General features: G+C 35.8%; 1 protein-coding gene across 2 annotated transcripts; it reads left to right on the top strand.

The window, feature by feature from the left end:
* The first annotated feature begins 446 nt into the window (after positions 1-446).
* On the top strand, positions 447-23,235 carry LOC106059758 (myosin heavy chain, non-muscle-like). 2 transcript variants are annotated; one of them, XM_056032695.1, is made up of 16 exons: positions 447-676; positions 2,804-2,985; positions 4,344-4,445; positions 5,329-5,517; positions 6,023-6,201; positions 7,530-7,574; positions 7,690-7,731; positions 7,996-8,151; positions 11,221-11,307; positions 12,755-12,820; positions 14,166-14,300; positions 15,214-15,291; positions 15,735-15,827; positions 16,863-16,958; positions 17,187-17,273; positions 19,695-23,235. In XM_056032695.1, exons 2-16 carry the CDS (start codon positions 2,811-2,813, stop codon positions 19,830-19,832), a joined length of 1,668 nt encoding a protein of 555 aa, XP_055888670.1. In that variant the 5' UTR covers positions 447-676; positions 2,804-2,810; the 3' UTR covers positions 19,833-23,235. The 2 variants fall into 2 exon arrangements, with proteins under 2 accessions (XP_055888670.1, XP_055888671.1); XM_056032696.1 differs by lacking the exon at positions 16,863-16,958.
* Positions 23,236-27,518: the final 4,283 nt, after the last annotated feature.

The following is a 27,518-nucleotide window of genomic DNA, read 5'->3' as shown; positions in this document are numbered from 1 at the left end:
TCTACTAATTGAAGTACCATTTGAAGTGAATCATAGAAATTAAAATTAGCATTGAAAAGTATTTTTTAGATTTTTTTATCATTACTATTACAAAACCGGTGGCGTGCCGAATTAAGCCTTTCGGTGGGCCGGAATTGGCCCACGACCGTAGTTTGCCTATTAGGTCGACATAGAATTGTGCGTAAGCTAATAGACAAAACGGTAATGTTGGGCGAGTTGATTTTTATTAAATTATCCGATCGAATAAAATGACTTTTAGTGAAAAATTATATTAATTTTAAACATTTCTCAAATTTCTTTGGACCCATTAAGGTCGTCTCGACGACCCCTTGGGATCCGTATATCACAGTTTGAGAATCACTGATGATCACATTCATAGTTGTTTCACTTTCGTTTTCTAAGAATAGCAGATAAGAAAACGGAAATTACTAAGCATGTATAAATAAATCGCAGTTGATCATCTAGCAATACTTGAATATCTACTAGATCTAAATCTATATCTATGTAGAGATCTAATTCTGAAGCCATTGACACTTTAGTCAGATCTAAATCTAGATATCTAGATCTAGTACTATTTTTAATTTTAATGCAGTGGTTTAAGAAATTAAGTCAATTTTGATCTACACTGACTACACTCTAGATCTAACTTAGCTAAGTTAACTAAGTAGGCTAAGTTGTAAGTATTTTGTAATTTACTATTATTATTATTATATTATAGTAAGTATTAGATCTAGATAATCATAATTCATATCAATAAAAAAAATAGTTAATAGATATAATTATAAATCTATTATCTAATCAATTCTAAATCTATATTTTATTATTTAGATCATATAATAATAATAATATAAATATAACCCATCTAGATCTAGATTATGTTTAGATCTTCTAGAGTCATCTAATAATAATAATAATAATCTTTAGGCCCATTATCCGTAAGGCCGTAAGGAAATTTGTCTTAATAAATGAGCTGAAATAAATAGGATATTACCAAGACCAAGATATTATTTATTCTATTAGTTTATTATAGGATAGGTTATAGCCAAGAATGCCAAGATATTATTATAATATTAAAAAAACAAACCAATTTAAGCTCGGGACCATCAATAAATCCAAACAACAGTTCAGCGCGCAACCCACATGACCAGGCAGCCATCCCATTAGAGCTTATTATAAAACATATTTCTATAAATCAAATAATAAGAACATTACATTTTTTAAACTAAATGTTATTTAGCCTTGGTGAGGCCAATAATAGAAAATGCGTCCTCTATTTGGGACCCCTCAACTCAAGAAAACATTAACTCTTTCAGTGCAAATTATTTCAATTGAAAAAAAATGGAGTTTTCTGGGACTCAGAAACAGCAATCTTCAACAAAACTAAACACATTTAATTACTTTAGATTTGATAAAAGTGAACAAATGCACTAGGAAATAGTATGATTTTCATTTTTTCAGGTCTCACAAAGTAAACAAAAATAAAGAGGAACCACTAACTATACAATGTAGTCTTTTTTTGTGTGTGTTAATCCTGCATCCATATATATATATATAACAAAACAGTAAACAATCACTCTTTAATCAGGATAATAATAAAACAAGAGCGAATTATAAAGTTTAACATTAAAAAGATAATTAAATATTATATACCAAGTTACTCGCATGAGAGTAATATTGAGAGTAATATTGCTGCCTCACCAGTGCTAGCGAAGTTACTCCATGTGAGTATTGTCGCACTGAAAGAGTTAAGAAACCGAAAGAGACACAAAATAGAGCTATGAGATACATAACAAATGAATATTCAAATTTGATTAGAGTAACACCTACAGTAAAATCACTAAATTCAGATACCATTCAGGGTGGAAGACTTAAAAGTAAAGTAGCAATTATACATAAAACACAGAACCATAATATTCTATAACAAGACCAAAAACTAATCAAATACTTTGAAAGAGACAAAGATAAAGGCACATTATTTGTTCCATATGCGAAACTAGAACACATTTGTACTAATGCTTCTTCTTTATTAGTGCTATTAGAGCATGGAATGGGTTGCCTGAATCAGCCAGGAAAACCAATGACTTGGCAGAATTTAAGTCATTAACGCATGCGTGACTGTCACACACTCGTTTGAGACTCACTGTGACATGAAGTGAATCTATAATCAGCTGACTATCTCGTCTTCACGAGAAAATTATTGGTCTGTGACTGACCACGAGGTGAAAACCTCAGTTAACTTTGAGCTTCTGCATAGTAAAGAGGCACATGTAATTTCTCTGCTAAAATAATCTCTACCGTGATTGATTTAGAGACTTGATATTGATGATGTACTTAGAATATTCAATTGTATCATATGTGATTTCACCTTTATTTCTTTATGGTGGAATTAGCCAGCATATGTGTAATTTATTTGTACATAATAAACTGAAGTCTGTTACCAGTGGAGTTAACTCATTTCTATTGTGCTGTGCTATTAAGTTGTAGCCCTACAAGAAGTAGAACAACTCAGATGAAACGAGGCAATTCTAACTATATTAGTATGCACAATCAAAAGTCACAAAAGGGACTTTACAGTGACCTTGGGACATGGGTAACACATAAGCATCTTCTTTTTTGAAGTAACGTCTGTATTTTCTAAGATAAGATATGAGTCAGCAAGTAAAAAACTAAAAACATTTGTGGAACCTCATCTACAAGAGTGACACTCTTGAGTTTTAGCCAAAGTTTTTATGTTGATTTAGTATCTAAGCTGACTATAAGCATTTAAATAGGCCTATTTTTTTTTTTTTTTCCCTCATTGAAGCATCAAAATGTCAAAATCAACAAAAAGTTCAGCTGAAAGAGAGTTAAAAGCTGAAGATGGCGGTGGTCAAGATAGCATGGGTGAAGGCTTGATACTGAGAAGTCAAATTGCAGCTGATAAACAAGCAGAGAATGTAAAAGATGTTATACAATTTTCAGGCCCCAGTGTGTCATTGACTGGGTGTAAGTATTACATAACCTGCCTGTTAATTAAAAGTAAGATTGGTTATCTTTGAAACCTGTACGTTTAAATGAAATAGATGGTGCAAAGAGAAGCTGTCTCAAGGATGCTAGAACCTATCTTAACAAGGTTGTTGTATGGTGTGTATAATAAAAAAAAAAGACATTAAAATTCTGTATGAACTCCTAACCATGTTCTCAATGGTTGCCTGCCTTCGTCCCTATGAAGTTTCATCTGGGCCCCCTAACTGAGCCCAGGCTAACCCCCAAGGGCACCCACTTGGCCCAACATTCCTCCCCCAGATGGGGACCTTGTGTTTAGCCCTTTCAGACATTCAGCCTTACCACTGACAAGAATAGGACCAGCCTACAATTTACTTATTATAGAAATAGTCAATATTATGACATACAGTACTACAGGTGTGGTTTATTTTATAAAATACATAAGAATGTCAAGATCACATTGTAAGAATGTGTGTGTGTGTGTGATAAACACAAGAGAAAGAAAAATCAAAGACTGCAGACCATACCATGAAAACTTAACAAAGTTATCTTGAAAGGTGAATCACATTAGCCATTAATACTGTTAAAATTATGATAGTAAAATGTTTGGGATGTGCCTTCACAGTTGAAGATAATTTACATCCTAGCCCCAACCTCCCCCCCCAGGACAACAGGGATGGCAGCAGGTAGAGTATGAACCCAGGACTATCAAGATGACTGAATGATGAATGTGCAAGTCTGCTAAATTTGATAAAAGAAAATATTTAAAAAAATTTAAGAAAAGTCCAGTATATTACCATTAAACTTTGCCTGGCTTTAGAACAAATTTAAATCAATCAAAAGTTTGATATATTTAGACTTGAATCTAGAACAAGCTAAATGTGTAAACTGATAAAGATATAAATCTATCAATGACTATTAGAAGAATGACATTTTCAAAAGAGTTATTTGAAAATTAAAGTTGACTGATCAGCTTCTCTTGTGGCACATCTACTAACCTCTTTCACAGTTACATATCTAACTTTGATACAACTGCTACTCATTAAAAATATATGCAGTTTTCATTTGCATATAAAATTGTTGCTTGCAAACAAGAAACATGGTCAGGTTGTCAAACAAATTTGATCATTTATTAATATGCTGAAATGGCCATATAAGTTGTAGCTCTGACTGATATATAATATACTGATATTATGTATATTTGTTAAAACGTGTGAAGGAAATCTTCTTTTTTTTAATTAATCTATTTTATATATATATATATATATATATTTTATCATTATAGTCATACTTGTTTTGTCTTTTTTGCTGGAACTGACAAATTTTAATATGTTTGTTGAACTTTTACTTTTTTCCAGATGAGACATTATCCAACAGTGTTCTAGACAAAGTCATAGAAACAAACCTCTGTTGTCTGAAAACCTTGCTACACTACGCAGGATTTGAAATTCTGTCAGAATGTAAGTTTTGGAAATATTATAACATATTTTTTCAAGCTAGTATTTTTCTGTTAATTTATTTTCCTTTCATTCATTAATTTGATGACTTAATTTGTCATTAATAAAACAGCAGTCATCAATAAATTGTATAAATAGCTGGACTTGAGTTTTATCAGTATATTTCATTTTGCTTTGTTACTGGAGCTCACATTTGATCTTTTACTATCTAAGTACTAAGATCAGTATTAAAAAAAAAGGATAGTTAATTTCTATGGACTAAGTCCAACATGTCTTTTGATAAACTTGTTCCACAGTGTCTTGCTAGCTGATACAAAAGTCATGTTATGGCCTCCTTCAGTCACAAAGTGACTATGGATCATCTCATGGGAATGAGATGAATGCCTGAGCATTAGTTGTAGTTAGAAGGATCTCGCCCACAGCTGATGTCTCCAAAGGAGTGGCAAGTACCAATACAGTTTGGGCTCAACTGCATTGCAGGCTCTGCCAGGGTGCTGGAAACTGCCTATGGGCTGCAGGCTCCAGATTTTTCTCAGTGTTGACTCCCGAAGCCTTTCCCGTGATTGGGTATAGCTGCAAGGCAGCAGTGGTTAGAATTCAGAATTTCCATTCTCCAAAACTCATAAACCTCCCATTACAAATCTTAAGTAGAAGGGAGCAGTGGTCATCTGGGTTATTGTTTTTTTGCTTAGAAGCTAGGGCTGAACAACACTACTAGCTATCCACCTTGTTTTTTATTCACTCATTAGAGGTCCATTAGATTTTGTTCTTCTTTTGATTGTTCACAATCTTATGCAGCAATTCTATTTCTTATCTTTAAACCTTACAAGCATAAATCCCAAGCTTACAATTTTTTTAAGCCATAGACTTGATGCATATTTTCCAGTCCCAGAGCTTGAAATTCAATGCCAACACTGCAAAAAGAAAGTATTAATCAAGGATGAAACAGCTGAGGAATATGACTTGGTGAGGCCCAAAAATAAAATGCTCTGTAAAAATGTCAACTGTAGCAGTGAAAGTTTCAAGAATATTATCTTTAAACATCTGCACACTTTAAACAGGACAGGGAATCTAGGTAGGTAGATATTTTAATTATATATTTTAATTAAAGTGCGTCTCACCTTGGCATTCATTATGTTATTAGTATAAACAATTACTTGGCCCACTGTTTTAAAAGCACATGAATCATTCAATAACCCATAAAAACTATTTTAAAAGCACATGAATCATTCAATAACCCATAAAAACTATGTCAATCGATACATATGTATGGAAAGATTTAGCTTATAGGCATATGAATTAGTATGAGCTTATAATATTATTAAATCCATTAGTTATCAGGATGTCTTGTGTACTTGTAATCTACCTAAAGTAACTATTCCATAGTGTACTATGATTGAGATTTGTTTAAGGGAAGCTATGATTGAGATTTGTTTAAGGGAGGCTAATTGTTTGTAGACCTATTTACAATGTCTACTTAAGAATTTATGTATATCATTATTATGAATTATTATTAGTCTAATCTTGATATATATTTCTTTTAATGAAAAAAGAGAAATTATCTTGTGCTACATCTTCAGATGCTTGTGCTCTGCAAAGTGATAGCCCATTGAAAAGTGATAGCCCATTGAAAAGTGATAGCCCATTGAAAAGTGATAGCTCACTGCAAAGTGATAGCCCACTGCAAAGTGATAACCAAATACAATGTGATGGCCCACTACAATGTGATGGCCCACTACAATGTGATGGCCCAACAAAAGTGAGTCTTATTCTTTTATAGATGAATGATAAACTGAGTACATTGGGGATTTTGGTGTTGAACTTGCAGTGCTGTAAACCAGAATCACCAAGAGTTCTCATTTCCTTCTTGCATTCCATGAGCATCAAGGTACAACAAAAGTTCTAGCAGATAATAGAAACTTACAATTAAAACTATACTACACTAATATGCCAAGACTCACATAGCTCTTGCACTTTGAACTTGTAGAAAAAAAAAAATAGAAGCCTCCAGTAATCTGAAAGGTGTGGGAATCTTCTGAATTGTTTAAAGTTTGAAAGATACTATAGTACATGTTGAAATGTGTAAATTGTTTTATTAACTGAAAACAAAAACTTTAATTTTTAATTTTACTATATCATACTCACCGTTAATCTGTTGTAAACTAGAAAAAATAATATATTCTGTATTTTAACTTCTAATATAAGTAAGAAAAAATATGACTTCTTAAAGTTACCTTCTTAAGGATATTAAAAATTTATGTCTTTAGTGCAATGCTTGATCAATTTAATTATCAACTTTCTTCGCTTTTCTCAAAAAGTTATATAGGGGTTATGCAGACTATGAAATCAATGTGCCGAATGGTGAGGCTATCACATAGCCTATAGCTCAACTATGAAATCAAGTCTAAAAATATGATATATGGATAACCTCTTTATTGGTAACATTGTTTCCATGACGTCTTGACAGAGAGAACATTTTGGTGTAACATTGGAAAGCATTGGATGAAAGCATCTCTTTCAGATTGTGTTTTTAATTTGCTGATGTTACTAGTTTGGGATGCCTGCCAGGTCCTGTGATATGCGCTCTGGGTTGTCATCTTGATGGTTCCAAATTTGAACTAGTCTATGCCCGCTGCCGTTTCCTGCTGGAGCTTTGGTCAAGGATGTTATAATTTTCAATTCTGAAGGAACATCCTAAAACAAACTAATCAGCACAACTAGAATGGAGGAATAAAATGAGATGAAAATTAAGTATCTAACAACTATGAACAGAGATTTATACTTTTTTGGCGCACAAATTGCAGAGGACTAGAGAACATCACTGGCAGAAGAAAAGTGCCAAAGAAAAAAAAAAAGTCAACCAGCACAATTCAACATCCCAAGCTCATACAGGTCTCACCAGTCACATGAGACACAAAACTGCAATGTAAAGCCCTCAGTCCCTTGGATGACATAAGTAGTCGACATCTGACCACGTTGGACAAATGTTTCAAAGATATTCAAAAACATCATAATATATTTTGTATTGATTTGTTTCATTGATACCTTTACTGTAAAGTTAGTTTCAATATTTATGTTTTGTTTCAGAATATAAAAGACCAAGAACCACTTGACATTTTCAAATATAGAGAGGTATTCTTTTCACTGAATTTTTTGCATTTTTTTTTTTGTTTGCAAACAGTTCCTCTCATTTTGTTAAATATAAGGGACTTTCATTACTCTGCATTTTTTGTTTGTTTTTTTCTAGGTTATGGAGTTGTGCATAAAGTTAATTGATGTAAGAAATCAGGTGAGTAAAATGTGTGTCTAGTTTTGTTTATCTATAAATCTGATGATAGTGTATGCTTCTGTTTTGATGTTTTACTTATTTTAAAGAAAAAATATTATGAAGATTTCAGCAGTTAAAAATTTTTATTATCAAATTTTAAAGGAAACCATACAAATATCAAAATTAAAACAAAACCAAGTTTTTTCAACTTGGAGCTTAAACATTTTTTTTTCTTGATAATGCATTGATAAAGCAGTGCATTATCCTAAACAAATATTCCCACAGTTGATGAAAGAATTATCTGACAGAGATTCAAAGCTAAAAGAAAAAGATTTAGAAATTCAAGACAAGGCATGCAAACTAGATGAAAAGACTTCAGAATTGGAATGTAAAAATGTGGAAATAGAGAAACGTGATAAGAAATACTATGACTTAGAAAAGGTATTTAGTCTTTTCATTTTGCTGATTCTTTGGTAAAATCATTTTCAACAACAGTTTATACTAAAAAAAAAAATTTTCGAACTCCTTTTTTTTTTTTTAGAAAATCATTACATGTATTTCTTTAATGAGTTTATATTTTGGACCAACCCGTTTTTATATAGAACTCAAACTACCTTTAAATCCAATAGTTGGTCCTTGTCATCATCAAATTGAGTGAAGGCTTGAGAGGTTTCAATCTTGGAACAACCCTGTACAGAAACCCTGCTATTTTGTGTGGTGCAAATGTGTATATTGTTAATAGATTGGTGATTTAGGTTCTGGAATTTTCCTTTAGCCTTTCCAACTGTTTAGAGTACTGAATACTGTTTGGTGACATTGATATGAATTGATCGGTCATCATGTTGCCTATTAGAGGTCTTTGTCAACCCTTGGCTACGGGAAGCCAAGCACATCGTTGTTATACAATTTCAGATTTCAAAATGTGACAGGTGGGGAAATGTGACGTGTGTTTGGCACGTTTTATGTCTAGGGGATGATTATTTTTGAAAGCAATCACACCCCCACTCATCAGCATATGAATCGGGAGCAGACACGCAACGAGACAAGCAATGAGAGATTGATACAAATGTTAAAATAAAGGATATTTATTTACATAAATATACATATAATAATAAAAAGGGGGAGGGTTTGCATCTATCTCTAGTATATTCTATGTTTAATCATCACTCTTGCACATAATAAGAGAGTATGTCACTTTGTCCTCTGACTTAGCTGGTTGTCCTGTTGATGTCGCAGCTGGCTGTGTCCTGGCTTGAGGTTCTGCAGCTGGAGGTGGCGCTCTAGCGGATAGAGGGACGCCGGCGATATAGTTCTTGTGGAGTCTCAGTCCCAAGTTCTAGTATCTGTAGTGGGCACAGTATGGCGGGTGGCCGGATACCGTGGGCACAAGGTTACTGCGGGCAGAGCTGATCTGCCGTGGGCAGCGTGGTTGACAGGATATGTCCAGTGAGTTGCAGAGGGTTGGCGTAGCTATGACGTCTCACACAGATCTGGTCTATAGGGACGTCGCACCTAATAGCTTGACAGGTGGGCTGTCGAATAGGCGGGCAATGCCGATAGCGCCAGGTAGTAGAGTTGAGTAGATCTCAATAGGCGAGTGCAGTGCTGAATAGCACAAAGCACAGATGCAGGTAAATAGATCGTTGATCCAATAAATAAATAGGCAGGTAAATAGATCGTTGATCCAATAACTAGGCAATAGGTGATTCTTGGTAGCAACTAGGCAAGTGCAGCGCTGACTAGCACTAAGCACATAGATAGGCCAGTAGGCAAATAGGCAGGTAAGTGATCCGATAAATAGGCAGACACCTGAGGGAGGCTGCGGATAAATAAAGACAAGTTAGGACATGTCTCTCATACATCTTATCGATGCCCTCGACTCAGGTGCATTCGTCAGATTGGTAAAATTGCTTTAGAGCATAGTGGGGAGATGATGACAAATGGGATTTAGAAAATAGATGGCAGATAGTAGCAATATACAAATGTACATAAAAGGGAAAGTAATAATATAAAAATGTACATAGCAGGGGAAATAATAATCTCAAATAACCAACACAGGTGGATAGAGAAAGAAAAGGGGGGGGGGGGGGGTTGAATTGGGCGGTGGTCAGCGACCCAGATGATTGTTTACATATGACCGTGGGTCGAGAACAATGGAGCGTGCTTGAATGTCCCTTCAAGCGGCGCAACTCTCATTAGAGTAAAATGAGTAAAGGGGAGATAATTCATTACAGGGGAGATAACTCATATCTCCTTTCTAAGCGCAGTATTAGTGCGATAGTAAAATTATCAAGGCGGCCAACCGAGATAAAGGAAATAAACTAAGATGTACAAATATATACATGGTTGCATCAACGATCAATTGAGCAACGTAGCATTAATAGATTAATGCAATACTAAAATATATACATAGCACATGTTTATGTTTTCTACTTACGCCAGTGAGAAATACACAATGCACTAATTAAATATAAATGAACTAAGCAAAATACACATGATGATATCCAATGGAAATAGCACAAAAGTAATTAAGATGGAACTTGTGATTAAGTTCGGCTTACCACCAGGTATTCCTCTAGGAGGGAGAATAAATGATATAGTCCAGACTCGATCGACAGCGATAGAGGAGTGAAAAGGGTCTGGCTTGATTTGAATCTACTTATATATGCCTGGGAAATGTGGGCGGACACCGGAAATGTCCTAGGCTAAGAATTATCTTACACGTGGGTGAAATCCGACAAGAGCCGCACCTTGGAGTATCACGCGGGGTGTCGACCAGGGTAATCTCTTAGATCAAAGAGAGACGTGAGAGAAGGGGGGGGAGAAGGATTAGCTTGCATTCAAACCAAGGCGGTGTCAACCGCGACCGTCCTTCAGACATCCGGCGGGCAAGACAAAAGAGATTGGGTGTTTACCTTTCCCCGATCAAGGGCAGATAAATGAAAGGACGCGCCTTCGCTATCTCCAATGTGGTCAACTAAGTCTAGCCTGGAGGAGAAAAGGTGGTGCGGGTGAAGAAATTGGGGTTAGGACGGGGAAATAATTAAAATAAAATAAATAAATAATGAAAAATAATAATTAATGCTGTGATAAATTTGAGTGACTCTGACAGCGAGTTTTTGACTTGTCACACCAACTGATGGGATTTGTGGGATATACAGGTTTAAGCTAAACCTATTTTTTTTCTAAAATCATTTGACTAAATGTGAGTAAATTCTCATTTTTTTGTTTGAACCATGGAATAATGAACTGTTGATTCTTATGCTACTTTCTATTGACTCTAATGAGTGATTCTTTTAGTAGTAAGAATTCCTCTAGACTCTCATCTCTTAATGCACTGTGAGTGCTGTAAATCTCAAGGCAATAGAAAAGATTTTCTTTGATAGTTTTATTAGTCTATGCAAATTGATGTGTCATTCATAAACTACAGCGGACTCAATGTTATAGTCCATTATTAGTGCATTTTATTAATGTTCAACAGTCTTGGTGGTTTCTTTTTATTCCACTTAGATTGCTATTCCCCAATGGCATTCACATATAGAGGAGAGAGAAACTTTAAACAAGATTATACAAGAGCTGAAAGAATGTAATCTTAAGGTATGTGCATCTTATCTTAGAAATGACAGGGGTCCCTTCAAAAACAATAAAGGCGTCCTATGCAAATCCATTAGTTAATCTAGTTTAAGTTGATTATAGACTTGTTTCTGAGGGTTAATACACAAGTGTCATGTGAACAGCACAATGACCAATGGTCTTTACTTTCCCAAACTAATGTCAGGTACCCATTAGAGTTAGTGGGCGTCTTAAAAATCTCTTAGTAGATCTCTGATATTTGTGTGAAATTCCTCAGTTTTGATTGTCTCACAACTGACATGTTGTTTTAAGTTGATACTCCATAGTTTGTTTGTAGCTCACAACAGCTAGTACCACTAAACCAATACAGGCATATTAAATTCTCGATGTATAACATAAATAAACTTGAACAGACTTCTTGAATAAATAAAAGTTAATGAAACTTTTATTAACATTATGCACATATTCAATTTGAAAGTAGATAGGTAGAGAAACAAGTGACATGATAATTAAATCAAGATATAACACAACAAATACTGTCTTTACTGTCTCCTGTCTCTGGGTAAAACTTCAACTATCATACACATGACTTATGACAGACCATCTTGTGGTTTCATTAGAAATCTTCTGCCAATAACAATCGTTCCCTTTCCTGATCATTACCTTGGAAACCCTAACATACACTCCATAACAATTTTTTTTTACCTTTACCTATCCCTTAGTCTGTGAGACCGTTGGGGCACCAGGCAAGATTTGTCGACCGTCTTTCTCCATTCCTCCCTTTTTTTTGCCTATGCCAGGGCATTGGGGATATTGGAAAGGGCTAGTACCTTTGATGGTCCGGCATGCTGCACCTTTAGGTGGACGCCTCACTGGTCCCCTTCCAATCCCTAAATCTCTCACATGTGGCTCCAAGCGCCATGCCCTGGAAAACCGCTTCAGCTGGCGGACTAATCCATGTGAGGGGGTGGTGATAACATGGCACCACTGGGCGAAAGGCTTTCTAGACTAAGGTCACCGGCCAGGGTGGAAAAGTCCCAGGATGGACTACAACAGCCACATGTTCAGGACCAAGGCAATCCACCTAATTGTAGGCATTCGGCTGTGGTCAGCATGGAGAGGGATGGGCGCCGCCATGCAAGCAACTAGCCCTCGTTACACCAAAAATCCATAACAATAGGCCTACTCAAAATTTATTTGTAACTTTTACACATTTTAAATATATTAAATTTCATATCTCATAAATTCATTTAAAGCTTATATCCTCATTATATCATAGAAGCCTATAGATAGCTATAGCACATGTTTAAATATGATAACTCAATGAGCAAATCTCAATTTTTGACAGGAACCTATATTTATCATTGTAGGTAGTAGAACCTTAGTCTATAAGCATTCTTTATTATTTGAGAGATTTGCTGCTTCATTTAATGTCTTTTGTTTTAAATAATTTTTTGCATATTTGAATCAGAAAGATGAAAAGATAAAGAACTTGGAGGAAGATCATTGCAGACTGCAACAAGAGTGTCATGAACTTGTTAGTACATTTTATATTATTTGTTTTTATTATCTGTCTAAAGATTGAACTAATTGACTAATTGGGGATTTTCTGAAATGTATGTTTTTATTAATCTTGAGACTTTTGAATGTGCCTTTGATGGATTACTGGATTTCAATTTTATGGTTGCCTATTGGTTGTTATTATGCACAAAAATAAGTCAAAGGCCTCACATTAGTCCATATAACCTTGGCTGTCTGGTCATGTGGTTAGCATGCTGGACTGTATGTTTGGACTTATTGATAGTCTCCAGGTTCAAACTCTGCCCACTCCCATCCTCCTGCGGGAGGTTCGGACTAGGAAGTAAATTATCTTCAACTCTGAAGGAACACCCAAACCATGTTAAACATTTGACAAACATTAACCAGAATGAAATGACATAATAAGAAGGATACTTTAACTGCAACACTTTAATAAGTCACTTCATAGGCTTTTTGTATGTTTGGATTTTTGCAATAGATTTTTCAACTTCTACTCATCCAATCATTATCTAGTTTTTTATATAGGCTTGTTCTCAATTACGACTTATAAATTGATAAAAAAAAATCTACCAATTAGTTAATCCATTAGTAGTAATTAATTAATTTTGTTGTTTTTTTCTAAGCTAAGGGGAGATAAGTCATGGGTGGTATGTAAACAATAACACTTACACAGCTGTGTGAAGTCTTTTGGTGAATGATAAGGCCAAAGTGTGACACACATAAGTTCAATGTTTGGGTCAGAAACCTTCTTTATGACTGTTAGGTTGTTTGAGTAGAAATAGAAGTTGAAAATGGTTGTATAGAAGGCAAAAAGTGTTGAACCCAGTTTACAAGATCATAATTTTACGTTATACGGAGATATGCAAACGCGACATGAAGCTCTTCAAAATCGACAATGGCAACTGGGAAGAGGTGGCACTGGACAGATCCACATGGAGAGAGAGTATAAAGGAAGGGTCACAGATTGCAGATGTCATACACAACAGAAGCAGAAAGAAGGGTGAAAATGCAACGGCACCTGGTGATTATATATGCCCAACCTTCGATCGCAGCTGTGTATCAAGGATTGGCCTCTTTAGTCACACAAGAAGTTGCAAAGGGAAAAGATCGTCTCTCGAGATGTAAAATGCCACAGGATAGGAATTTTTTAAAGTTACACATCTACTACATGTCATCTCTGTAATTTACAAGGTCATTACACATACAATTAATTACATTGAAATTGTATTTTTTTACATGTAAAACAATTGTGTTGTTTTTTTCTAGAGTCCAAGCGACTTGATTTTCATTGTTCAGAAAAATCATTTCCTTTCTACATCTTGCTTGCTCATCTGTATTTTCAGAAGTGTCTTGTGGATGAGCTTCAGTCCCATTTGGCAAAGAGGCAACAAGAAAACCAATATCTTCTTGGAATGAATAAAACTTTAGAAGATCAGTTGAAAAACTTCATGCCTAGTTACCTGGCAACAGACAAGAAGGTACATATGAAATTTTCTTTTATGATTCAAGAATAGTTTATCTCACACTTCTTTGATTAATTAAAGTAGAAGTTGTCAACAAGTATTGGTTAATTTTTTTCATTTTATGCTTACATTATTATTCAAGGAGAGTTTACCAAATATTCTTCGCTATTGATTTTAAGAAAGTCTCACAAATTTATTGGCAGAAATGAATTTATTCCTTTATATGCTATAGTTTATTTAGACCTTAATTGAGGGTCCTCCTGACTATCATTTTGATGAATTTTCTTAACATTTATCAGTGTTGTGAATTAACGTTTAGATTTCACCACCAAATTGTATCTCTTGAGAGGTTGTTTGTAAATCTCCTTTGGTTAAACTATGCAGACTTATGCAAATGAGTTCATGAATATGATAACTTAACACAGTAGCAACATTGAAGAGATAGCAGATGTCAGGGTAGCAACATTGAAGAGATAGCAGATGTCACCACAAGCTCTTCTTAATCCAGTAATTTCTCTGTTGACATGTTTAGTTCTTTATTTTCAGACAAGTATGTCACCATTTATTACACCATAAACTAATTTCCAGATGATTATTGTTATATATATTTTTGAACTCTTATAAACAGAGTGTTCTCAAACTTACAACAGAACTATTGGCAAAAGACTGAAAGTAAAACAATTATCGTATTTAATGTGTGGTTTACTGATGCCTTCTAGGTTGGACATATTGTCTTTATTAGGTGATGACTTCTTGTAACATATCCCTAGTCTCTTGAAACCTGAACTTTTATGGTCAGGTTTATTTCTAAGAATGACAAACATGAAGAAACAATTTTGACTGATGACATACATAAGTTATAAATAATTTAGCTAGTATTTAATTAAGTAAATGTATTGGTCTCAGTTTTTTGTTTCATGTTTTTCAGAAAGCTGCGCAGCAAGATGACTTTAAAGCTGTGGAAGAGCAAAACTTTCATCTGCCTGAATTAGCCCAACAAACACAGGTGCCAAAATTATTGAAATTGTTTTTTCATCATACTGTAATCTAATAAAACTGTATTACTGAAATCTCCTATTTTATAATAAATTTTACAGAACTAATTCTACACTTATAAATCTTTAGTATTTGGGGGTATTAATGTGATTTTGAAGACCTCCAAATCTTTGAAAATCTATTTACAGCTTGTGGCAATAAAGCAACTACTTCTAAAATAGGGAAGCTTTCACTTCATATAAAGTAATAAGAGGATACAAAAATATTATTCCATTTTTTTTATGTCAAGTTATTTATATTACTCTAGGCCAATGGTATTATTGTTTTGTTTTTTCTGCTGGCTTGAATATTCAAACATTATTTCTATCTGAAATTAAACTTTTAAAATTATATTTTGAAATAATAAGTGCTTTTCATTTTGAAAAATAAAAGTTTTTACTAACTACATTCTAGGTTAAAGAGGAAGCAATAGCGATCAATCAAGAAACTTGTCCTGTAGATTCCCAAGACTTAGATTTGTCAAGCTCATTACAAGTAGCTCAAGAAGTGAGTTTTTAGTACATGTAGTCACTTTTTTCAATATTTTATTTATGTTCATTTTTGTGACATAGAGAATAATTTTGGGGCATGTAATATCTGTAATATAATATCTGTAATACTCAGCAATTATTTAATGTTTGTGCACATATATACCATTTCAAAGCTTGATGCTGAACAAAGCTTACAATTATAAACATTGCATTACTAAATTAAGGTATCTGTTTGCTTCATATTATGCCACACCACTGACTAGCAAAATATCTTAAAATTTTATTTTGAAAGCAATGTAAAACAAAATAAACAACACCAATAAGGGCCAGTTTCTTAAATTCCTGAGTATGGGAGCACTGGGGCTAAGTAAACAAGTTATTTGACCTTATGAATGCAAATATAATTCTTAGATTTAACTTGGCCTCACATCCATCAATTAGAAATCATATGGCACATGACATTTAATTATTAACTACTTACAAATACGTCTGTGATGACTAGAATAAAACCACTGGCTATTCATAAAAGAGACTAAAAGTTTGATTACTTATAATTATTCATATTTAGTTGAACTGAAAACTTGATAAACTATAATGTGAAAAGTGTATATTTGTTCTCAATACCTCCTAACAATTTTGTTATGTCACTATATGATTTCTTGAGTTTCTTTTGTAATTTTATTTTTTTAATAGAATCTGCACATTTTTTATATCTTTAGAAATAACTACTTTTAAAAAAAAAAATTGGTGACATGAGCTTTTTTTTTTTTTTTAAAGAGTAGTATCGTTTCCACAAATTAAATGACAGATGCAATTTCAGATGTGGCTCTTAGGGCATTTTCATATTGATCTAATCAAACTGGCTAGCTAAATGGGACCCTTAGTTTATGGATTGTAATTTTGTAGAAATATTTTTGTATTAGGGAACTAAAAATAGCATGTTAAGTAAGTAAAGTTCCCCTTTCAGACCTTGTGATCTATAGGGTTAATGAGTGTAACATGTGACCAGCACAATGACCAACAGCCTTTATTTTTCACCATCTTTTGTTAGGTATCCTTTAGAGCTATGTGGACTCAGAGGCACTCTAAGGATCCCAGAATTGAAAATCCCAGTCTTCACCAGGATTCGAACCCAGGACCCCCTTTCGTAAGCCAAGCTTTTTACCACTCACCCACCGTGCCTCAAAATAACATGTCTGTGTCCTGTTTGTTATGAAGTGTTATTGCATTAACTTTAAAGTGTTGTATTGCTAGATATATTCCTGTTTATTTCTTTAATAGTTTGTGTGTTTTCATTGTTCCATGCTTTGTTAGTTATTTTGTGTTTTCTTTTACACTGGTTCTAAAGATTATTTTTTTTCCTCTTTTTAATCAGGAAACTAATAGCAATCAAAATCAGCTTCAAAATTGTACAGTAACAGAGGGACAAGCAGAAAAAAAAAAGAAATGGAGGAGAAAAAAGGTAATCTCCCCTTTTCAACAGGACACACTTTTTAAAAAATTACAGCTCCAAAATTTGACTTTGTCATCTTTTGTATTGTAATGATACACTGGTGTAATTGTAAATTCAGGCTTAAGAGATGTATATCTGGAATAAAAGAGAGAAATTTAATATTTCAAATTAACTTTGAAGGTTTCATTAAACATTGAACACATTCACTAGCTGCAATTAGGTCAAGATTTTGTCATTAAACATTTTGGTACATAGAATGTTACGCATTCCACATTTAAAGCAAAAATGGATATCATAGCTATTATAGAGTATTTTCTTTGAATAGTTTCAGGTGACAGGTTTTACACATGAGCAGATTTAACATGATTTATTTTATCTTTTTTTTTCCCCACAAAATTAGATTTGATCAAACATGTTTCAATGCTACCAATGATATTGATAAAAAATATTCAAATGCTCTGTATAAAAATATGTGACAGATCTTATATGTAGACTAGTCATCTGGCTATACTATAGACAGAAAAAAATATAATTCTTAGAAAAGAGTCACTTTTAGCAAAGACAAAACTTGTGGACTCTTTGCCCATTTTATTTTGTATGGTTGTTGCCAAATTACTAGATTTTTATAGCTTGGTTCTATAATTTTACATTTCCATCACATTTAGTCTTGTATTTCTCTATACCTCATAGATAGGCTTAATGTAAACTTTCCATTATTTGACCATTTCTGGAACAACGCACGTGGGTTAGGGTTAGTGGGATTTTTTAGCCTGCTGACTCATTAGATATTAGAGAACAGTAAATTTGGCCTATAGATTGTGAAACACATAATTTCTTAGCCTACGACTTCAAAATAACATGAAATAGGTTGGGAGGGCTTTCTGCCAATAGCATCTTATCAATCTAAAAAACCCATGAACAGTATTTAGAAATGGAGATTTAACTTTTTTTTTTTCTAATTTAATATTTAATGTAGTTCTGTTTTGAAAACAAATATTAAAATATCTGTTTTAAATAAATATGGATTCTAAATATCTTCTGCAGAATATTATATTAAAAGGAAAACGACTTTATCAGATCTATATATTATGTTCAGGACATTCAAAAGTCAATCTTACATAGGCTACATATCATCTATAGGCCTAAATATTATGATCAATTCTTTGAAACTAAGTATTTTTATGCATGTTGTTAGCTCAACCAGCACTGACACGTGTGTCAAGAAATTCAACCAGAGGCTTAAAACATTTTGCTAATTGATGGGCAACACAATCGCAGACTCTTTGGCCCACCAGGGAGGGCAAATTCCACCCACTGATCAGGCTGTAAGCTTTCATCAAGCCCTGGCTATAATACAAAAAACAGAAATGGAAAAGTGGTTTGAGTGCTGGGACAAGTCCCAAAAAGCCCGTGGAGTCTGGGAGCGCATGAGGCGCCCTGACCACACTTCCCCGTGGTGGAGGCTGAGCAAGCTATTATAGCACAGTGCAGGACAGGCCACTGTCCTGTTGGCTCATATTTCTTGCGGCTATGGCCAAATTTCGATTCACGGTGCCCTTGCTGCGGGGAAGAAGAGGAAACCGTGCCTCATATTCTGTTTGACTGCCCCAGACTTGCTGATCTCCGTCTCGACAGGTCTGGGAAACCCAAAATTCTCGACCTGTATGGCGACATTCATGCACTACGCAAGACAGCAGGGTCTCTGTCCAGGGCTTTTGCAAGAGAGGATTTGAGCCTCTCAAGCCCTCACTCTAATGGAGTTTGATGATGATGATGATGATGATGAATTGTTGGGAGGGTATGATTCCTGCAAATGCTCAAGTCAAAGCTCAGTGGAAAGTAGATTGTTAGATTTAAAGAAAAACTTGTTGGCTAATCACCTTCAGGCAGCCCCCTTCAAACCTTTCAAATAGATTGGACCACTTCCATTCTGACTGGGCATGCACATCAGAAGAAAAAAAATCACCTGTCTTACAATAAAGTAAACTACAAAGCAGGCCTACAGGTAAAGCTGGTCTGACTAATGGTCTCTATGTGAAGTCAAATACCTGCAGAAAAAAGAGATATGGCTCATTGGAAAAGTGACTGCTTAAAGTATAAAAAGAAAATTACTCAAAGGAAGGAGTTCTATACTAAAGTTGTTTTCTATGATTGACTCAAGTTTACCTTTTCTCTTTTAACATTCAATTCCTTTATTCTGACTAAACTTATTACTAGTTGCCCTGAATAGTAAATTAAAATTTGTATTGCAAAACTAAATAAACATATCTATTTGTATTGGTAAAGGGATGGGGGGGATGCAGCAGCAGCTTTATGTAGTTTGTGAGAGAGAAGAAAACACAGAACTGCAGATCTTTGTGCATTAATTGAGCTAAGGTACAATTTCATTTCCTCATCATTTCCTCAATTTCTTTCTTTTTTTATTTTCAGAAACACAACTCCGGTCAATCTGCTGAAAATTCCAAACAATTGGCTGAAAGTTCTAGTCAGTCAGCTCCAGGTCAACCTGGAAACTCTGAGTTAGAGTTTCAAACACTAAAATTAAAAACTCAAGCTAAGAATCCATAAAGATTGTACATGCCTAGAACTAAAAATATCAATCCACAAAGATTCCAATGGCCTAATGCTTATAGCCGAAAATATGAATGCATAAAGTTTTGTGAGGTCCACTGCTGAAAAAAATAATATTGCCAATGTGTTAACATTGTTTAGATTTTAACATTATGTCTAGCTTGAGCATATATCATGATTTACTTGTGTTGTACTGAATGAACCCAATTTGATCTGGAAAACCACAACTTGAGCTATTCATTTTGTATTATGATTATTATTATGATGTAAATATTTTACATATAGATTGTCAGTGCCATACAGATGTGCATGACCTTAAAATACACTATTCACAAAAATCAAAACATTTACTGATCAAAATGTTTTTGACAGCCTTTATTATTTTTCCTATGTAGAATTTTTTTTAACATATTTAACTAATGTTGTTATATAATCTGTTCATTCATTGTTTTTCCTGGCTTGTTTACTTAAACCATAGAGATTAGTAAATCACAGATGAATACATCATACTGTATATTGTACAAATATATTGTTTGTCCCAATTACATTCCTGTGAGTTGGAGTGTTCTGGGGGAGACACTGTAGTTTTGAAGTTTAATAATGCCACGATTATTCGTAACACCTAATATTTATGTACCTCTTTCGAACTTATTTTTAAAATACTTTTCACTGGAAAAAAAAGTGATTAAGTTCATTGGTGAATGTAAATATCTCAATCAAATCTTGAAATGTTTCTGCATTTATGCAAAGTTGTTTTTTCTTTGTTAGTTTTTACTTTTGTTGTCAATTTTACAACAAAGTCACTTCTACATATCCAATGTAATAAAAGTTGTTGTGATATTGTAACTGTTACAGCTCTCGACTATATTTATAACTCGCTAGAAACTACAGTAGTTTCGCTCTATGCCTAGGTGTCCCTGGGTTCAGCTGTAGTTAAATAAAACAACATTCTGTTAAAACACAGAAACTTTATTCTAAACTTCACGCTGGTCTCTCTTCTCTCTGACAACTAACACACTTCCAGTCATTCTCGCATTTGTGAAAATAGATGATACCTACATACACACATTCATCCTTGACGGTAACATTGAACATGCTTTTAACGTCATTCTATATGTCTATACTTTTCAGTTGTACAACATTAGTTTTAAAGACATAAGCAACTTGAATTTTTTTATGTTCAGATTTGTACATGTTAATGTAAACCAGAAGCAAGATGATCTAAATAAGCATATAGTGGTTTTAAAATGTGCAGGTCAAGGACACAACACAGAGAGCAGACATTATTCCCCAAGATATGAAATATAGTTTGGAATCCATCTGTCACAGCAGACTAACTGCTGGCAGTAACCTTAGAAACTAACTCTGCCCATTTTTTTCCAGAAGGTTCTTGTGGAAGTACTATCTCGTCATTTTTTGATCACGTGATTGGACATGTTTTTGCTCGGGGAGCCTTTGAGCTTAACGTGTCAGTTGTATACAGGATTTTGTAGAGGAAGGTTGTAGATTAGAGTTTGGAGAATTAATACATTTGATTGAATCTAGTTTATAACGAGCTCAATAAGATATTCAGCTTGCACTATTTCATTTTGTACAATATGTATATGTGTGAGTGATTCCTAGTTCCTGAATTAATGTTTTGTATTTTGAATTAAAGGATCTTCGTTATTTGAATTTCTAAAGATATTTAGATCTATAATCTATATAAGAATCCCAGGAAGTTCTTTGAGTGTTTGAATAAAGATCAGAAATAAAAGTCTTCAATAAACCAAGTTCTAAAAGAGCATTGTCTAATTGACACAACATCATAGAAGCCTCAAGTCATCTTTACATTTTAACACTTCAAATAAGAACACAGTGACATATTGACACCTCAAGATATCCCTGTGACACCATCACTATAACTGTCCTAGCCATTGTATCCCATTAAAGTATATTCATGTGCAATAATTTGATCTATATGTTGCCAATTACTGTGCCATTTTTTTTTATATGCAATAATTATGTGTACAATTTTTATTGTCTTGTGTTATACAATTGATTGCATTGTTGTTATCATCGTAGGGGCACAGTGGCTGTGTGGTTAAGCCTTTGGCTTCCTTACCTGGGTTCCTGGGTTTAAATCTTGGTGAAGACTGGGATTTGAATTCCAGGATTTTTTAGGGCACCCCAGGGTCCACCCAACTCTAATGGGTACCTGACTTTAGTTGGGGAAAGTAGGGAAAGTAAAGGCGGTTGGTTGTTGTGCTGTCCACATAAAGCCCTGCTCGTTAATAATTAGCTAAAGAAACCAATGACCTTAACATCATCTGCCCTATAGATCCCAAGGTCTGATAGAGAAACTTTACTATCATCATGAATCTTTGGTGAAATTTTTAAGTTCTCAAACTTACATTTTATTTTCATTGAAGTTTGAAGTTCAAACCAAAGATCCAAATAGATTATATCTAGACTGAACAGGCAGCCGATTGTTGTCTAAATGTTAGGTTCATAACATTTGCAATAGTGAAAAACAAATGTGGACATAACATGTTTTGTAAACTTTCCCTCACTCTAAAGTAATTAATGATCTTAACTTTTCAAGTTATTTTTAAATGAAATTCCAATATTTTGACATTTTACTCAAATTTTTAGTAGCATTTTTTTTTTAAAATTTTTGGGCATTTCTTCAGAAAGAATGATTATGTCCATGCCTAAACCTGTGGTGAAGAATGAAAGAGGGCAGGATACGAACTAGGAACCATCATGATGAGCAGGCAGGCAGCCATCTGATTTCCATCTATCACTAAAACATATTCCTACTATCAATCTATTTTTAGGCTTTGTGTAAACTTCCATCGTAGAACATGTGTGCTAAGATTTTGTCTTCCTTAACTAGAGTCATCTTTTTTTTTACTTTGAATTGTAATTAGTCTAGGCTAGTCATAAAAAAAAACATAAATTGATGTCTTCTACCCAGCCCTATGTTGACTTTTGTTTGTTATTTTAAAATTGTGTTAATATTAAATAAAATGAGCTGTGTTTCCAAAGAAAAAACAACATTTCATTTTCTTTCTCCTTTCAATGACCACATTGCATTACATCCACTTGAGGAACATGTTCATGACAGGATAAGAAATAGGCTGGTAGAGCTTATATTTAGAATATACAATCGAATCAGGCTAATCACATCACATTCTGACATAATTGTTTTGGTTGAAGTCACTGGCTGTTCCTATTAACTAGATCCAACTGTGTAAGAGTATTTGTGTTAGTTCTCAATACTTCTGTCCAAATAAGCAGTAAGTCTGATTAACCAATGTTGCAATTAACTGAGATATGGCATGTATGGCAGACAAAAAAAAAAGTTATTTTGTGATTTATAATTTTTTGTTATTCTATTAAAACAAATTTTTATTTATGTAATTGTGTTACTGTTTTATTTTTTTCTTCAAGTGATCACATTGCATAGAGATACAAAAAAATCAAACAAAGCATTAGGATTTATTAAAAGAAATTTCTATAAATCAAATAAGAACATAAAACTAAAATGTTACTTAACCTTGGTTAGGCCAATAATAGAATATGCATCCTCCGTTTGGGACCCCTCAACTCAAGAAAACATTAAGAAACTGGAACAGACACAAAATAGAGCAGTGAGATTCATAACAAACGAATATTCACATTTGACTAGAGTAACACCTTTAGTAAAATCACTAAATTTAGAAAGCCTTCAGGACAGAAGGCTCAAAAGTAAAGTAGCAATCATACATAAAACACTGAACCATAATCTTCAAAAACAAAATTTAATAAAATACTCTGAAAGACACAAAGATAAAGGCACATTCCTCGTCCCATATGCTAGGACAAATTTGTACAAATACTCCTTCTTCCCTAGTGCTATTAGAGCATGGAATGGGTTGCCTGAGCTAGCCAGGAAAACCAGTGACTTGGCAGAATTTAAGTCATTGGTTAATATATATATATATATATATGGCTCCTTTTGTCTCGAAAGGCAATGGATGCGCCCAAATGAGTCACTGGTTTTGGCTTAATCTTGAGACGGGGCAGAATCTGGTGTGGCTAATCAAGCCAATTCTAGAACGGCAGACTTTGCCACAATTCGTACATGTGTATGCCTCTGATTTAGGGCTAGCAGACAGGGCAGCTTTCTTTTTATCCCTCTTGATTAAAGCCGCTTCAATTCTTTTGTTCTCAGCAAGGGTTGTCCCAGCACGCACAGTCTGTCTCCATGCACTCCGGTCTTTGGCTATGTTTTCCCACATACTTTCGCTGATGCCTGAGGCTCTCATGTCTCGCTTGCAGACATCTCTATATGTTAGTCTTGGGCGGCCCTTGGGTCTGACTCCTTCCACAAGCTCAGCATATAAGATATCTTTCGGGATTCTGCCATCTGGCATGCGGGTGACATGTCCGAGCCAGCGTAATCTTCTTTGTGTCAGGAGAGCATACATGCTGTTCATATTGGCCAATCTTAAAACTTCCTGATTGGAGACATGGTCCCTCCAAGAGATGCCCATTATGCGTCTCAGGCAGCGCAAGTGGAAACTATTCAATCTGTGCTCTTGGTACATGTATGTTGACCAGCTCTCACTGCCATAAAGGAGAGTGCTCACAACACAGGCGTTGTAGACTAGGATTTTGGTCGCTGTGGTCAATTTACCATTTTCCCAGACGCGCTTGGAGAGTTTTGCCAATGCTGTGGTAGCTTTTCCTATCCTTTTTGTCAGCTCGATGTCTAAGTCTAGGTTACTGACAATTGTTGAACCCAAGTAGGTAAATTCCTGCACCACTGAAAGGGTGTGGTTCCCAATTTGTATTATAGGTATTTCTGCGACGTCTTGTGCCAGGATTTCGGTCTTGGAGAGACTTATAGTAAGGCTAAACTCTTGACAAGCAGCTGCTAAGGCGTTCACTAGCTTCTGTAGACCTCCTTGTGAGTGAGATACGAGTGCCGCGTCATCGGCAAACAGCAGCTCCCTTATCAAGATACGACGCCTTTTCGTTTTGGCTTTAAGACGTGCCAGGTTAAAGAGCCTTCCATCGGATCTGCTATGGATGTATATTCCGTCTTCCAGGGATTTAAAAGCACTGGATAGTACGACTGAGAAGAAGATGCCAAATAGTGTAGGGGCCAGTACACATCCTTGTTTGACACTGCTCTTAATGGAGAATGGCCTGGAGGAAGAACTTTCAAACTGAACGGTGCCCTGCATATTTTCGTGAAAAGCTGACACTAGTTTTCTTAACTTATTTGGGCAGCCGATTCTCTCTAGTACAGCAAACAGACCGCTTCTGCTAACAAGGTCAAAGGCCTTGGTCAAATCAATAAATGCTATGAAGAGGGGCTGCTTTTGTTCTCTGCTCTTCTCCTGTAGCTGCCGAAGAGAGAAAATCATATCTGTTGTAGATCTACCTGCCCTAAAGCCACACTGCGACTCTGGATAAACACGATCTGCCAGGATCTGTAATCGCTTTAGTAATACTCTAGCAAAAGCCTTTCCGACTATGCTAAGCAGTGAGATGCCTCTGTAATTGTTACAATCAGAGCGGTCGCCTTTATTTTTATAAATTGTAACAATGTTGGAGTCTTTCAATTCCTGGGCGACCATTCCTTGTTCCCAGCACAAGCTTAGCAGTTCATGGAGTGGTTTGATTAGGGCATGTTTTCCAGCCTGAATTACTTCAGCAGGAATGCCATCTCCTCCGGGTGTTTTCCCATGTGCAAGCATGTCAATGGCAATGCTCAGCTCCTTTACTGAGGGCGTTTCGTCTAATTCCGTCAAAACTGGAAGTGATGGGAAGTTGGAAACAGCATTTGGTGAGATGGCGTTTTCAATCTGGTAGAGTTCTGCATAGTGTTCAACCCATCGTTCCATTTGCAGCGCACGATCGCTGATGATTGAGCCATCTTTTGACTTGAGCGGAGCACACTTGCTGGTGTGAGGTCCAAAGGCTTTTCTCATGCCCTCATATAGTCCTCTTATGTTACCACAGTCGACACAAGATTGAATATCTTCGCATAGCTCCTGCGAGTATTTGTTAGCACATTGTCTCGCTACTCTTTGGGCATTGTTACGTGCAGCTCTGAGCCTTTTTAAGTTGCTTGGGGTGGGATCCTTCTTGTAGATTAGCATGGCTGCTCTCTTGTTCGTAGTGGCAGTTTCCATTTCTGGTAGACTAGCTTCAAACCAGTCTTCGCTTTTCTTGGTTTCAAAGGTTGTCATGGCCAGGGGTGTCAATGGGGTTAAGCTCCCATTGTCTATAAAATACTCCTAATGGCATGCGTCTCAAATAGCCTCTGACAACTAAGTCCAGCACCTGGCCTGCTCGTATGGCTTAGATATTAAGCCCGGCGAAACTGCTCTTACTAACAGGTGAAAGGGTGAAGGCGGATACCTGGCGCCACAAAACCGGGAGCTTCGGGCAGATGGAGCTCGTCAGCCTAGTAAGGCAGTTCATCTAGGAGAGGGGTACTCTGACTTCAAACCCCCGCTGCCTTGCGGTACTGAGGCTTCAGGAGACAACCTCGAGGAGAAATCAGGAGTGAAGCCCCTTAGGCGTTGGGAGTATCAGCTGCGAAATTCCCTCCGGCAGCTTCTGCAACTGAGTTGGTGCCAAATGTAATGCGATGCGTTCCTTTGGATCACATCAGCAAGGTCGAGAGAGGGATCATGACGCATGGGCCACCCATGACCCCTTTATCCAAGGCCCAGGAATGCGCCCCGGAGAGGAAACTCTGGTGCTGCTGCAAAGCGGCTAAAACAACACGGGAGACAACAGTTACGGGTTATAAGTCCAACTTGATTGGCGTAATGTATGGACGCCACGGGTTGTCTCTGACGGTGGGAGAGGTCTTCGCGCCTCACTGATCAGCTACCGCCCGCCTCAACCTGGGCAGCCCCCAGTCAGTTAGGTGCTGATCCGCCACAGCCTGCCTGCTCTAATGGGTGCTTAGAGCTTAGTTTAAAACGACAAGTAGGCTGGAAACTTGCACCAAGCAACAAAAGAAGAAAAATTAAACTGAAAAAGAAAATCCCTGTCATGCGACTGGCCACTTGGAATGTCAGGACAATGTGTCCTGGTCTCACTGATGATCTAATGCAGATCGACGATGCAAGGAAGACGGCAGTTATAAACAACGAGCTAAAAAGGTTACATATCGACATTGCAGCCCTGCAAGAAACCCGACTGGCCGAAAACGGCATGCTCCGCGAGACTGACTACACTTTCTTTTGGAAAGGGAAAGCACAGGATGAGACTCGAATACATGGTGTGGGCTTTGCTGTCAAGAACAGTCTTCTTCCCATGATAGTCCCTCCAGTTGGTGGCTCGGAACGGCTACTAAGCATAAGTATGATGACAGCATCTGGAAAAGTCACTCTAATTAGTGCCTATGCCCCCACACTAAGCTCGCTTCAGGAGGACAAAGACAAGTTCTATGAAGACCTCAAAGAAGCCATTGCAAACATTCCTCAAAAAGAACATATGATCCTTCTAGGTGACTTCAATGCCAGAGTAGGATCAGATCACACTACCTGGCCAGACTGTCTTGGGCTTTTTGGAATCGGAAAGATGAATGAGAACGGACAAAGACTGCTTGAATTCTGCACATACCATAAGCTCTGCATTACCAACACATACTTCAGAACAAAACCACAGCACTGTGTCTCATGGAGGCAC

Source organism: Biomphalaria glabrata, chromosome 6 (genome assembly GCF_947242115.1).
Source record: "Biomphalaria glabrata chromosome 6, xgBioGlab47.1, whole genome shotgun sequence".
Lineage (NCBI taxonomy): Eukaryota > Metazoa > Mollusca > Gastropoda > Planorbidae > Biomphalaria > Biomphalaria glabrata.
This window is presented reverse-complemented; position numbering and strand designations above follow the sequence as displayed.

What these genes read in the sequence shown, in the direction of transcription:
- LOC106059758 (XM_056032695.1), top strand. Translation starts at nt 2,811, where the DNA reads ATGTCAAAATCAACAAAAAGTTCAGCTGAAAGAGAGTTAAAAGCTGAA. An exon ending in CAGTGTGTCATTGACTGGGT is followed by an intron (nt 2,986 to 4,343) that starts GTAAGTATTACA and finishes ACTTTTTTCCAG; the next exon opens with ATGAGACATTATCCAACAGT. An exon ending in AACAAGAGTGTCATGAACTT is followed by an intron (nt 12,821 to 14,165) that starts GTTAGTACATTT and finishes CTGTATTTTCAG; the next exon opens with AAGTGTCTTGTGGATGAGCT.